Here is a 12,413-nt window from a genome sequence, read left to right as displayed (position 1 = left end):
TGTTCCAAAACTATTCTGCATAAATACTCCACATATCGTACCTCGCTATGCACACTCGGAGGGCACCAAAATATATCCAAATGAACATATAGAGCATGCATTCCTGAAAAATTTGATTAGTCCCTTGCAACAGGGCATGAACGTGCTCACAAGTCCCCAACCTCTGTTGCCAGTTTTGGAATTTCCTAGCAAGTCTACTGATCGAAGAATCTATCATGGGTGTGTATGATCTATCAAGGCCTACAATACAATTAAAATCACCGTCCAGAAGTATATTTTGCATCCTATATGGTGCCAATATTCTTGACAAATCCATGAGGGACCCACCCTGGTCCGCATTAGGAGCATAAACCCTCACTATAGTCAAATCCTAACCAGCTAGGCAACCCAACATCTCTGCACGCCGTCCACTAAGGTCAATCAAGTCATGTTTTTTTTTGGAAGAGAACCTGTGGACGAACCCATATCAGAACCTCTCTAGTGAAAGCAGAGTATGAGGTGGAGTATAATTGACACTGTCATCTTTTGCATAAAGCCTCCCTTTCAGAAAAAGCAAGGTAGGTCTCCTGCAAAAGTGAAATGTGCGTTACCTGTCTTTAGGTATGAATGGATTATATAGCATTTAGTCTTACTGTTTACACCCCACACATTCCAGCTCATAAAGTTATAGGTCAAGGAGGCTGCCTTGTCTTTTCCAAGCAGTGGCAAACCAGCAGGAGGTAAAGGGACAATTCCATCTACAGGGGTATTGCCCCACCGGCGTCCACCCACTCATATAGAGACTGATATGGGTCTTGGACATCTTAACTTAAAAAAACCACAACTTAACTCCCCATCCCAGAGCAAGAAGAGGCACAGTCCCTATCCGAACTAGGTAACAAATACTATTCATACCACTAAGCTAGAGGGGTTGCTCATGCCTACTGCCGTACTACACACCACCAAAACCTAGTTCAGAATCTAAAAGCCCACAAGAAAGCCACACAATATACTGTGCACACTCTTTCATTACTTTGCTTCAATATGTCAAATGATATCATTATATGTTCCAGGCGTGACATGGGAGAACCACCTCAGAGTCAGGAGTAGAAGTAGAAGACTCATCTGTTTCTGTGTCTCTCCCCTCATCATCAGTATTTAGGGAAATGGAGCATGAGCCTGCTCCATTTAGCACTTCCACTTAATCACCACTCTTTTCTGCTCTTGTCGAACCTGCAATCTAGAAGGGGCAACTCCACCACCCCTCTTTACCCTGTTTTTAGGAGGTCGGCTAGCAGACTGTTTCTTGTTCTTGGGAGAGCCCCGTTCTCCCTAGGGGATATGATCAATCCATTCTAAAAGCTTTTGTGGGGAAGTAAAGAATAGGGCCTCCTGGTCATGTGCAACATGAATCTTAGCCGAAAGCAACATAGCATAGGATATCCCTATGTCACAGAGTTGCCTCTTAGGCTCAGTAAAGGAAGCCCTTTGCTTTTGAACATCCTTGGTAAAATCCAGAAATAGCATAACTCTCTGGTTCAGAATCATTATGTCTCCTTTAGTTCAGGCCTGAGGTAGGATGTGGTCACGGTCCTTAAAATGCAGCAATCTGGTAATCACCAGCCTTGGAGGCTATTTCAAAAGCCAAACGAGAGACACTACTTCCTTAATCCACGATCCCAGGAATGCAGTCATGTTAACAATGGTGCCTTCTATAAGTTCTGGTATTCCTATAATGCGGATATTATTCCTTCGGGCCCTATTCTCAGCATCCTCAGCTCTTGTTTCAAGAATTTTAAATCTATTCCCCAAGCAGTTTTGCTGGTTCCACATAGTGGGTATTTCTGTGACAATTGCGCCCAATGTGCATTCTGTTGATGGTGATCATTCTTTAAAAGTCCCTGCTCAGCCACCAAGGTATCTATTTTCGATTCTAATGCTTCCTACAGAGTAGCAACAGCAAAGTGGCAGCAAGGTGGTCCGCTTATATAAACACAAGCACCCCCCTCCACAGCAGCAGGCAACTGCCCCAGTGATGGGCTTTAGTCACCTACATCTTTTTTCTTTGCATATTTATCAATCTTATTAAGTATTACCAACATTAATTGAAGTTGTGTTGGAATAGTTCTATAGGGAACAGTGACAACGTTATTAGCGAGTCAAAACGTGTCACCAACACACACCAATATGGGCTCACGATCCTTTTAGATATGGCTGTTAAGCCTCCCAAGTTTGTTGCTAATCTTGTCGCTAGAGTCACTCCTGCATTAACTTTCACCAGCGCGTAGTGCGCCCATCATGGAACTCATTCACATCAACGCGGTTCAGATCATTAACACGTGTCAGGCCCCAGAAAGCCTCTATTCCCTCTCTCTGTAACTCACAGTATCTTCCACCAGTGCCTGAAGAAAGTTGTATGCATGACACTGATCAATTTTTTAGCAGCACGATTTAGGTCAAAACTAATTTTAGCACAGACTGTGTTGCTCTTCAAGGATCATTATTTTGTGCGTGTCATTGAAAGTATGTCTGATGAGATTAGTGTGAGTGTCACTGATATTTTTCCCAGCAACTAGCTTTAGCTAGCCAGCACACTTCAGATCAAGTTCAGTGCATTTTCAGCATTCTCAAATACCAAATTAGTGAGTGTGTCACTGACAGCAACATGCCTTGGATGTGTGTCACCACGCCACTTGCCGCCCCAGATGAAACACAATTTAAGCCACATGTCTTCTGATATTCTGCCAACCAATGCTGTCAGGCTTTAGTGAGTGTGTGCCCCAGTTTATGCATAAGTTCTTGTCAACTGAGTTCACTCAAGCAGAAAAATTATGCACAAGATCTTGTCAGCTGCGTTCAGTCAGCCACCGAAAGCCATTGTAGATGAAACACAGTTTATATCCCAGTTTATGCACATTTGTCAACTGCACATTAGTAAGTATGTCACTGACAGCAACATGCCTTAGATGCGTATCACTACGTTGCTAGCTACCCCAGATAAAACACAATTTAAGCCCCACGTCCTCTCTCTACTCTTCATGCAAATCAATGCCTTCAGACTTTAGCAAGCCATAGTTCGGCTGAATTCAGTCAAGTGCCCCAGCCAAAACAGTTTATGTGCCAGTTCTTGTCAGCTGCGTTCAGTCAGGCTCCTGCTCAGCCGCATACCTTTAATTCCAACTGTCATCTACTGCCCTGTCCCCATTTGAGCTGACCTTGTTTTCAAAAGTCTTTTGTCAAAATCTCTATTACTTGCACTCCACTTATGCACCTCAAACAGCATTTCTTCAGTGCCACACCACGATTTGCGGCACATGGTCTGTTCGTCCTGCCAACCAATGCTGTGACACTTATGTAAGCATGTGCCCAAGTTAATGAGCAGGCATGTGAGCGTGTGCCCAAGTTAATGAACAGGCTCAGTCAACTGTGTTCACTCTTGTGGCAAAATAAAATCACTCAATGCTGTCAGGGTTTTGTAAGCATGTGCCCCAGTTTATGCTATTTCTTGGGGCAAAATAAAATGACTCACTACCGCCCCAAATGGATACAAAGTCTCTTGTCGAAATCTGTATTAGTTGCCGCTCCACTCATGGTCCTTAATAAGCTTTCCTTCAGTGTCAACTGTGATTTGCCACACAAAGTCCCAGCAAAGTTGGCCCTGCCACCAGCTTGTGGTGAGCTGGTGCGACAAAGGACAGGACATCATGTAATACCCAGCTCTTCAGAGATTTGTTTTGCCCCCCACAATGTCAGTCAAAGTGCACACACGAATCCTGGGCACACTGCTGCTCCTGTGTGGGCAATCCTGATACATAATAGTCATGGATGGTGGAGATTGGTGAGGAGCAAAGCAGTTCCTGACCATTTTCCATCGGTGCTAGGCCATGCCCCCTCATTCTGTTCAAACTTAACTAAGTTTCTCACTGATGCTTGGGGGCATAATAATGTCCTGAGCTTACCTGTGGCATGTCTGCTGTTTTCTACTCGAAGCAAGAGAATATAGGTTAGAAAAGTGCTTCCCATCTTCCACCTGTGCCTACTTCCTAGGTCCTGAAGATTTGAGCTGGGGAACTGAATCTTTATCACATTCGTTTTTCTGGAGAGTGTCAAATTTCTTAAACATTGAACAACGTACAACATAATTTTTAAAGAGACAAAAGGATTCACTTAACAATGGTGTGCAAAGCTAAAGGACAACACAGACAATGCTTTTCTGCTTTACCTCATAATAAACGTGTGCCTCGAATTTCTTTCAAATAGAGGTTTATCTGCACAATGAAGTTCCCTAGTTTCTGATACACCATCCTCTCCATGTAAGACAATATGAACCTGCAATTAAGTAAATATTTTGTATTACAAACGATGTGCTCTAAAACTGCATTCTAAATTACAGAATGGACCTAATACATCCTGGCAATGCAATATCAAAGAAATAGAGGGTTGAGTAAATTCTAGGCAAACAGGTAATGACTTCTCCAACAAATACACCACAGTATTTAGACTTAATGTCAGCAATTTATTCCAGAAAGGTAGTCACATCCTGAAATAATGAATGTAATACTTCACTGTCCTGTGAGATTATTTAATATATGAATACTGGCTTCATTGCAGAGATGCATGGTTTATTTGTGAAACACATATTGGGGCAATAGGTTCTGGCTTTAGCCAAGAATATAAGAAAATATAAATCTGTATATATAGTAGGTAGTTCTGGATAGGATCATGTTTCCACTGAAAAAGTGTTTTTTGACTTACCTATATCTTTAGTACTGTTTGATGAATCTTCCCAAAATTTTCGAAAAACAATGTCATAGTAAGTCTTACTGTGCGTGGAAAGTTTTGGGGTGATCCGTCAAGTTGGGGGGCCAAGAAAAAGGGAGGCAAAAAAAGTATGCTTTCCTATGTTAATTTCCATAGGACCTGTAGTCGAACCTGCAGCCCGAACCGCAGAAAGAATTACATCAAATTTTGCACAAAGGTAGATATGGTTACGCAGATAATGATTTCAGTTATTTGATGTAAATCCGTTCAGTAGTTTTTGAGAACTTAAAAGAAATACAAATTTGTATATCTGTTGCCGCAATGATTTTGCGAATAATTTCAAGCACATGCAGGGAAATGCAGAGCTGTGATTGGCTGCTAACACTTCAAGCAGGCATTGTTGACAGCCATCTATGGACTCCGCTTCAGCCGAGTCTAACAAAAAAAAGTGTTAAAAAATAAGAATAGGGGCAGGATAGGAAAACCCTGAACCTCTAAAGTAAATCATGGACTGCCAGAGGGACCCAGCAAGGGCAAAAAAGCATTTTGTTTACATAGAAAATGGCCACAAATCTGGGGTAATCACTGGGAAGTAAATAAATAAGCGCAGGCTCTCAAACTTGTTTTTAATTCACCCCACAGGTGGGCCAGGTCCAGGGGGTATACCATACAAATAGGAGGAGCGTGCACAGCCCCCATCGGCTTATGAAAGCCCCGGGGATTGCCACCTCCCCAGGGCACTGCTTTTAATGTATGCAGGGGTTATTACGGCAGCAGCCCAAGATACTGCCACCTCTCTGGTCTCAAAGATATGTAAATGGGGGGCATGCTGGGCATGACCGCGGCCCAGAAACCGCCATCTGCCTAGGGCAATACATAGAATAATAATGCAGGGGGCCCATGCGGCCTCACCCACTGCCCCGTAGACTGCCACCTCCCTGTGGCTAACCATTTACTAATAATGTAGGGGGCCCATACAGCCACCCCCAGAGCCCTGGGGCCACCACCTCCCAAGGGGCTAAACATAAAATTAATGAAGGGGGGCTCGGGTCTCTGCATTCTAACGAAGGGGTTGACAAAGGCCCCCACACAGTCCAGGGCAAAACCATCTCCCCATGTCATTGAGATGTCAACAGTGACATCACTGACCATGTCATCAGCTACGTAATGTGAGGTCTTAAGCAGTGCATTGCAGGCGTAAGTTATTGTTAGCTCAGGCAACTGCTCAATTTTATGGTTATGTATGAGTGAAAGTTGAGGCTAACTAGAACGTACCGGTAACCTTTTTTTTTTTCTGGGAATTTCTATGTTTTTTTAACTAGTAGTCGTGTTTGCAGAGTGGTGGGGACAGAGGGTGAGGCCACCGAACCAGCTCTCAGGAATTCCGCTGTGTTAGACTTAGTGGCGGTAACAGGAGGGCTTTCTTTTTGGCCCCCAAGGACCCTTAGCAACCAAGAGGACTTCATCTCCCAACCAGTATTGGGCCATGAGGCGCATTTTTAGAGTGGTGGTGAAGAGGGCGGGGTCTCCAAAAAGCTCACAACCATCCCACTATGTGGGACTTACTAGTGGTAACAGGAGGTCTTGTTGGCCCCCAAGGACCCTCAGTAGCCAAGGGGACTTCATCCCCCAACCAGCGTCAGGAAGAATGTCTGCAGAGTGGTGGAGAAAGGGGACATGGCCTCCAAAGACCTCACAGTAATTATGCTGTTTGGGACTTACTGAAGGTAACAGGAAGGATTGTTGGCCCCCAAGGGCCCTCAGCATCCATGGGGACTTTATCCCCAAACTACTAGTGCACCAAGAGGTGCGTTTGCAAAGGGGTGGAGAAAGAGGGTGGGGCCTCTGACGACTTGCTGGCTGGCTTTTTTTTTTACCATGCATGGGTCCCACTTCCCTGGGCCGAATTGGGCCCCAGGGACCCCATCCTCCTGGGCCGAGCCTTTATGAAATGGTTAAAGGGGCGGTACGGACCCCCTCTCAGACCGATTTTGGCCCCAGGGACCCTATCCCCAGGGCCCAACATTTTTTTGTATTTGTTTATTTTATTATTTAGGGGAGGGGGCTGCGCGAGCCCCCGTCCTCAGGCCGATTTCAGGCTCTGGGGCCTGGCCTTTACTTTTTTAGATTTGTAAAGGGGAGGGGGCCATGCGGACCCTCTCCCTGGGCCGATTTTGCCCCAGGGACCTCCTTCCTGTGAGGATTTTGGCCCCGGGGACCCCATCCCCTGGAACCCGGCATCTCTGTTGGAAACTGTAGTGGAAGCCTGAATGTCTCTGCGGTCCCTGCCGGCTTCCCGCCTTCTGTGGGAGCTGGGATTGCTTTGACACACAGGGAGCTGCTAAATATGTAGCTGTGCATCAAAGCAAATGCTCCGCTTACAGCAAGCAAGAGCATTTCCCCGTTCTCACTTGTCTGAAGTGGAGCGTTTGCTGTAGCTTGGCTGGAAAGCTTCTGCCAAGCCACAGCAAACAGCTATGTCCTGTGGGTGGTCACCCCTAGAACATAGCTGGAGCCGGCCCTGGGGGGGCGGGGGGTTAGGGGGTGGCCCCTAAGGGGGCAATATGGCACCAGGAGGAAGCCCACATGGCTCCCCTCATTTATATGCGCCCCTCATTTCTATATCTATAGCCCCGGGAGCTGGCGGTCCTCGGGGCTTGAGGGGTTCGTGCAGCCCCCCATTTGGTTGTATATAGCCCAGAGGAGGCGTTGGTCCCCTGGGCTTCCCGTTGTCCGTGTAGGTCCCCCACATAATTTATTAATAATACCCTGTGGTGGGATGGTCCCCATGGTTTTGTAAAGCGTAGGAGGGTGTGCCCCATGCGCCCTCGCCTTTAATTTTTGCATGCCCACGAGATTCAGCCCACCCAGGGGATTCCTGAACAGGAGGTCTGGAATGAGAGGTAGTCCATGTACACACCCGACTACGCACAGCGGTCATCTGAGACATAGGTCTGATAGAAGAGGGCAGTCAATGTACACACCCTAATACGTACACCCGTGATCTGAGAGAGAGAGGACTTAGTGGAGTGGCATTAACTCTCCATACACCCTTTCGACGCAAACCTGGTACCAGTCCCAGAAGGAAAGGGCTGCCCATATACGCCTTACTACGCTCTCCCGTTATCTGAGAATGAGGTGTGAAAAGAGAGGGCAATCCTTGCAGACACCCTACTATGCACGCCTTTCATGTAAGAGAGAGGGCAGTGGAAAGAGGCTACTCTCTTCTCATACCCTACTATGCACACCCATCATACAAGGAAGGGGTCTCACTGGAAAGGCCAGTCGGTCCATGCACACTACTACACACAGCTGTCATGAGACAGAGGTCTATGTGGAGAGGCCAGTCTTTCTCCACACTGTACTGCACTCACCGGTCATGGAAGAGATGGATCTCAGTGGAGCGAATACTCAGTCCCACATACTACTATTTCCCTACAATTTGGTTGCAATAACACAAGGCTCGCGTGAAAGTAGCTCATAAGCTTCAGGGAGTGAAGCTTGCTGCATGCTCACATGCAATGTCACAAAATGCTTGTACAACAGCATGGACAATTACTGGGCCTGCCACGAGGTGCTATGATCCTGCAATAGTCTCGCAAGATCGTGGGAGATGTGGTAGTAAAAAAAAAGGTCCAAGGCTCAACCAATAGTTATCATTCTTACTGCATGGTTGAAGAAATACTGTGATGTGATTGGGTGTAGAACCATGGAGAGCTCAGATCATTCTTGGTGATTTGGAGGAAAAGGAAGCCTGTTGGAGTTGTGCTCATATAAGAAACTGCTCTAAGTTAGGTAATTAGAAATATACTTTATAAAGTCTGATGAGAAGTGTCAGTATGTGTACTTCTATTGGTAAATGTATTCTATACAAGGTTTAGTGAGTCAAAAGCTGTTTGAAGAGGTGCATGTTTATTAATATAGGTTTTGAGAGGTAGACTTTAGAATGTGACTGGATATCAGCAAAGCACTGAATTTTGTGTTAAAAAATAAAATGTTCAATATGTATGTAGTTGTAAGAAAAAGAGGAAGAGTTCCTGAAATTTTAACTGAAAACATCTGCAATATGTTAATATAAGGCCTAGGGGTTTTGTGAACCTTCCTGTGCACATATTTTACCCTTATGAAATGCTTGAGTGGAGATATTGCCATTTTAGAGTAAAACATTGTGCTCAGTGTATAAAGAGGAATGTGTTACTTTTTTATTTTTTTTTTATTAATTTTATTTTGTCAGCAAACAGGCAAAGAAGAGTACAAAAGTACCAAAAAAAGACAAATCAAATATCGATAACAAAGCATACAAACAATCCTTGATTCCCGATTACAGTTTTACAATTTTACCCCCTTAAGACACAATAAATCATTCGTTCATAATTTCATATCCATTTTGAAACAGGGGACCACAATTTCTGACCAATTATCTTTCTTCTCCTGCCTTTTGAGTTATACATTGCAGTTTCTAGATGATATATCGATAATAGTCTGGATTGCCAGTTATTAAAAACAGGTGGATCTGTATCAAGCCATTGAGTCGTTATACATAATCGACAAATTGACATACATATGAAAATAAACCCTTCCTCCAATTCAGACCAAACTCCCCCTACATTTTCTTGCAAACCAAATATAACCAGTTCCGCCGATAATTGTATACAAATGCCTAAACTAATATTAAAAAAATATTCTATATCCTTAATAAATTGATTCAGTTTAGGACATTAAAAGAACATATGTATAGCATCCGCGGCGACTTCCCCACATCGGTTACATTTACTTCCTCTATCAGAACTCCATTTAACTATTTTTGCGGGGGTATAGTATAGGTCAAATATTGACATGAAATGCTGACTCTTCGATGACCCAATAAATAATACTTTAATAGAGACTTCAATTACTCTTTCCATATCAATTTTTTCCACCACTTATCTACCTTGCCATTTATCCACCCAAACCGATATATCATCCTCTAAGTTATTAATCATTAGTTGATAAATAGGACCAATTCTTGATCTTAATCGGACAGCTTCCAAAACTTTGACTTTAATATGACCTGATGTTGAGATATTTTCTGCTCAACAAAACTGCGAATCTGAAGGTATTTAAAAAACTCAGTTTGTGCTATATTATATTTCTGTTGTAAAAATAAAAAGGAAACTACCTGACCCCCTTGAATTAAATCCCCCAAATGACGTATACCTCCCCGGTTCCATCTGACCATTACTTGGTCTCTAAAAATGTCTGGTAATAAGGGACAATTACTTAACGGAGTATAATAACTCAGATTCAATTGCAAGCCAATTCTCTTTTTTACCTTACGCCATATATGAAAGGCCGTCAAAATAATTTTAAATCTGGTCTTTTTGTAGTAACTGGGTTCAATTATACGTACTAAACATTGTTGGACCTCTTCACCCAATACCATCTCGTATATTGAAGGGCTAACTGCCTCCTTCCTATCAACATCTGACAACAGCAATACACCAATATGTTGCAGGAGAGCAGCCCAATAATATAAGCGAAAGCTAGGTATCCCCCAACCTCCTCTAGCTCTAGGTAGTATGACCCATTTCATGGCCCTCCTGGTCCTACGGAAGCTCCACAAGAACCTACCACACATTCTATCAATTTGTGCAAAAACAATCTCAGGGACAAGTAAAGGAATTGTATGAAATAAATACAAACATTTTGGAAATATGAGCATTTTTAAGACATTACTGCGCCCATATAAAGAAAGATGAAGATTATTTAACCGCTCTAAGGTCTTCTTCGCTGAACCTAAAATTGGGTAAAAATTTTAACAAACAATCTCATCTAGTTTTGGTGAAATTTTCATTCCTAAATATATGGCACTTCGATGAAAATCCATATCATCTGGGCACCCAGCTTCTGAATGAAGTAACTGTGTCTTTGCTACATTCAATTTATACCCAGACTGTTCCCCAAATAGGTCTGCAGCTTCCACTATCATGGGCATTGCCTTCTTAATGTCTGCCGTAACTATGGCAACGTCGTCCACATATGCGAACACCTTATATGCTACATTATGTATCCTGACAGGTTCGATTCCGGTATTTTTTTCTAATCTATTCAAGAAGGGCGGCTCGATGTATAACGCAAATAACAAGGGGGAACAGCGACAACCTTGTCTCGTCCCCCTTGTTATTACTATATTTCCAGAGAGCCTACCCGAAATACGGATAGAAGCCTTTGGCGGAGCATACAAAGCCTGAATTGCCATTATAAATTCCCTCGGAAAACCCTTCCAAACTAAGACAGACCATAAAAACCCCCAGGAAACCCTGTCAAATGCCTTTTTGGCATCTAACAGGGCTACCGCAACAGGGGAATTGATGGCTTGAGACCATTCTAATATAGAGATAATTCTTTTAATATGGTCTGTTGTGTCTCGATTCTTTATAAACCCATGTTATCTTTTAAAAACCAAGCTGGGCATTAGGTAATTTAACCTATTGGCAATTATCTTAGAATACATTTTGCTATCTGCATTGAGCAGTGAAATTGGTCTGTAAGACCCCATATCCAATTCTGGCGTTCCTTTTTCTTAAAGATTACTAGAACTGCTTTCGACCATGAATCAGGGGGATTACCATTAAAGGATTGCTGACAGACTTCTACTAATTCTTTTTTAAGTATGTGTCTAAAAGTGCGATAAAACTCAAAAGGGATACTGTCAGGGCCCATAGCCTTGCCTGAAGCTAAACATAGTATAGCTATTTCGCATTCTTCCCAAGTTATCGGTACAGACAAGAGTATTCTTTGCACTTCCGTAAGCTCTATAGTTTCTAAATCTCTCCGGTAATCCCCAACTCTTGAACCCCCTATCTCATCAATCGGAGCACTATACAATGATTGGTAGAAGCATCGAAATGCTTCTAAAACGCCGTCTTTGGTTTCTTGACGTACACCATTTATATCAATAATCTTGGATATGTCACTAAATGCTGCTTTTTGCCTTAGTCTTTTTGCCAAAATTCTGCAAGTTTTTTCCCCAAATTCATATGCTTCTTTTTTATTTTAGGAATATTTTACCGCCAATTGGTCAGCCATATTAGAGTACACTACTGCTCTTTTAATAGTAAGTTCTCTTTGAGCCATGGACAAGTCCAGCCCTTGTCTAATTACATCTGCTAGCTTATGTTCTGCTGAGATCACCATTGCACAGTCCCTCTTATGTTTGTCTCGTGTTTTTTCACGCTGTATATTTGCATAACTGAGAGTTTCTCCACTAACAGTGGCCTTAAGAGCGTCCAAGACTATTTTAATCTGAGCCGTCCCTTTATTAAATCTAAAAAACTCCTGAAGCACCTTTGCCATGAATTGGCAATATTCATCATCCAGTAATAGACTTCTGTCAAAAGACCAAGGCCGAATTCCCTCTACCATCTGGGAGTCCAATTTAACTTCTAGGATTATAGGATTGTGATCAGAGATAAGTTTGGGTAAAATCTCCAAATTAATTTTCCCTCTAAATTGCGATGAGGTAAGAAAATAATCCAGCCGCACAAATTTGCTATGCGGGGCCAAGAAGAATGTGTATCCAGACTGATCTGCATGTATGCTATTCCAGACATCGAACAACCCATGATCCATCACTAATTCTCGTAAAGCTGTAAATACCCGCTGCTTTCTCCCATACCGCTTATTCACTCGGA

The 12,413-nt window shown here is 43.2% G+C and overlaps 1 protein-coding gene across 1 annotated transcript in view; it reads right to left on the bottom strand.

The window, feature by feature from the left end:
* PKD1L1 (polycystin 1 like 1, transient receptor potential channel interacting) overlaps window positions 1–12,413 on the bottom strand; it is a 1,739,639-nt gene that overhangs the window by 529,007 nt on the left and 1,198,219 nt on the right. Inside the window, exon 43 of the mRNA XM_086964902.1 lies at window positions 4,202–4,308. Coding sequence (XP_086821028.1) covers window positions 4,202–4,308 — 107 coding nt within the window. The remainder of the gene's footprint in view (window positions 1–4,201; window positions 4,309–12,413) is intronic.

This window comes from Lissotriton vulgaris, chromosome 4_1, assembly GCF_964263255.1.
Source record: "Lissotriton vulgaris chromosome 4_1, aLisVul1.2, whole genome shotgun sequence".
Lineage (NCBI taxonomy): Eukaryota > Metazoa > Chordata > Amphibia > Caudata > Salamandridae > Lissotriton > Lissotriton vulgaris.
Note: the sequence above shows the minus strand (reverse complement) of the source record. Positions and strands in the feature narration are given on the sequence as shown.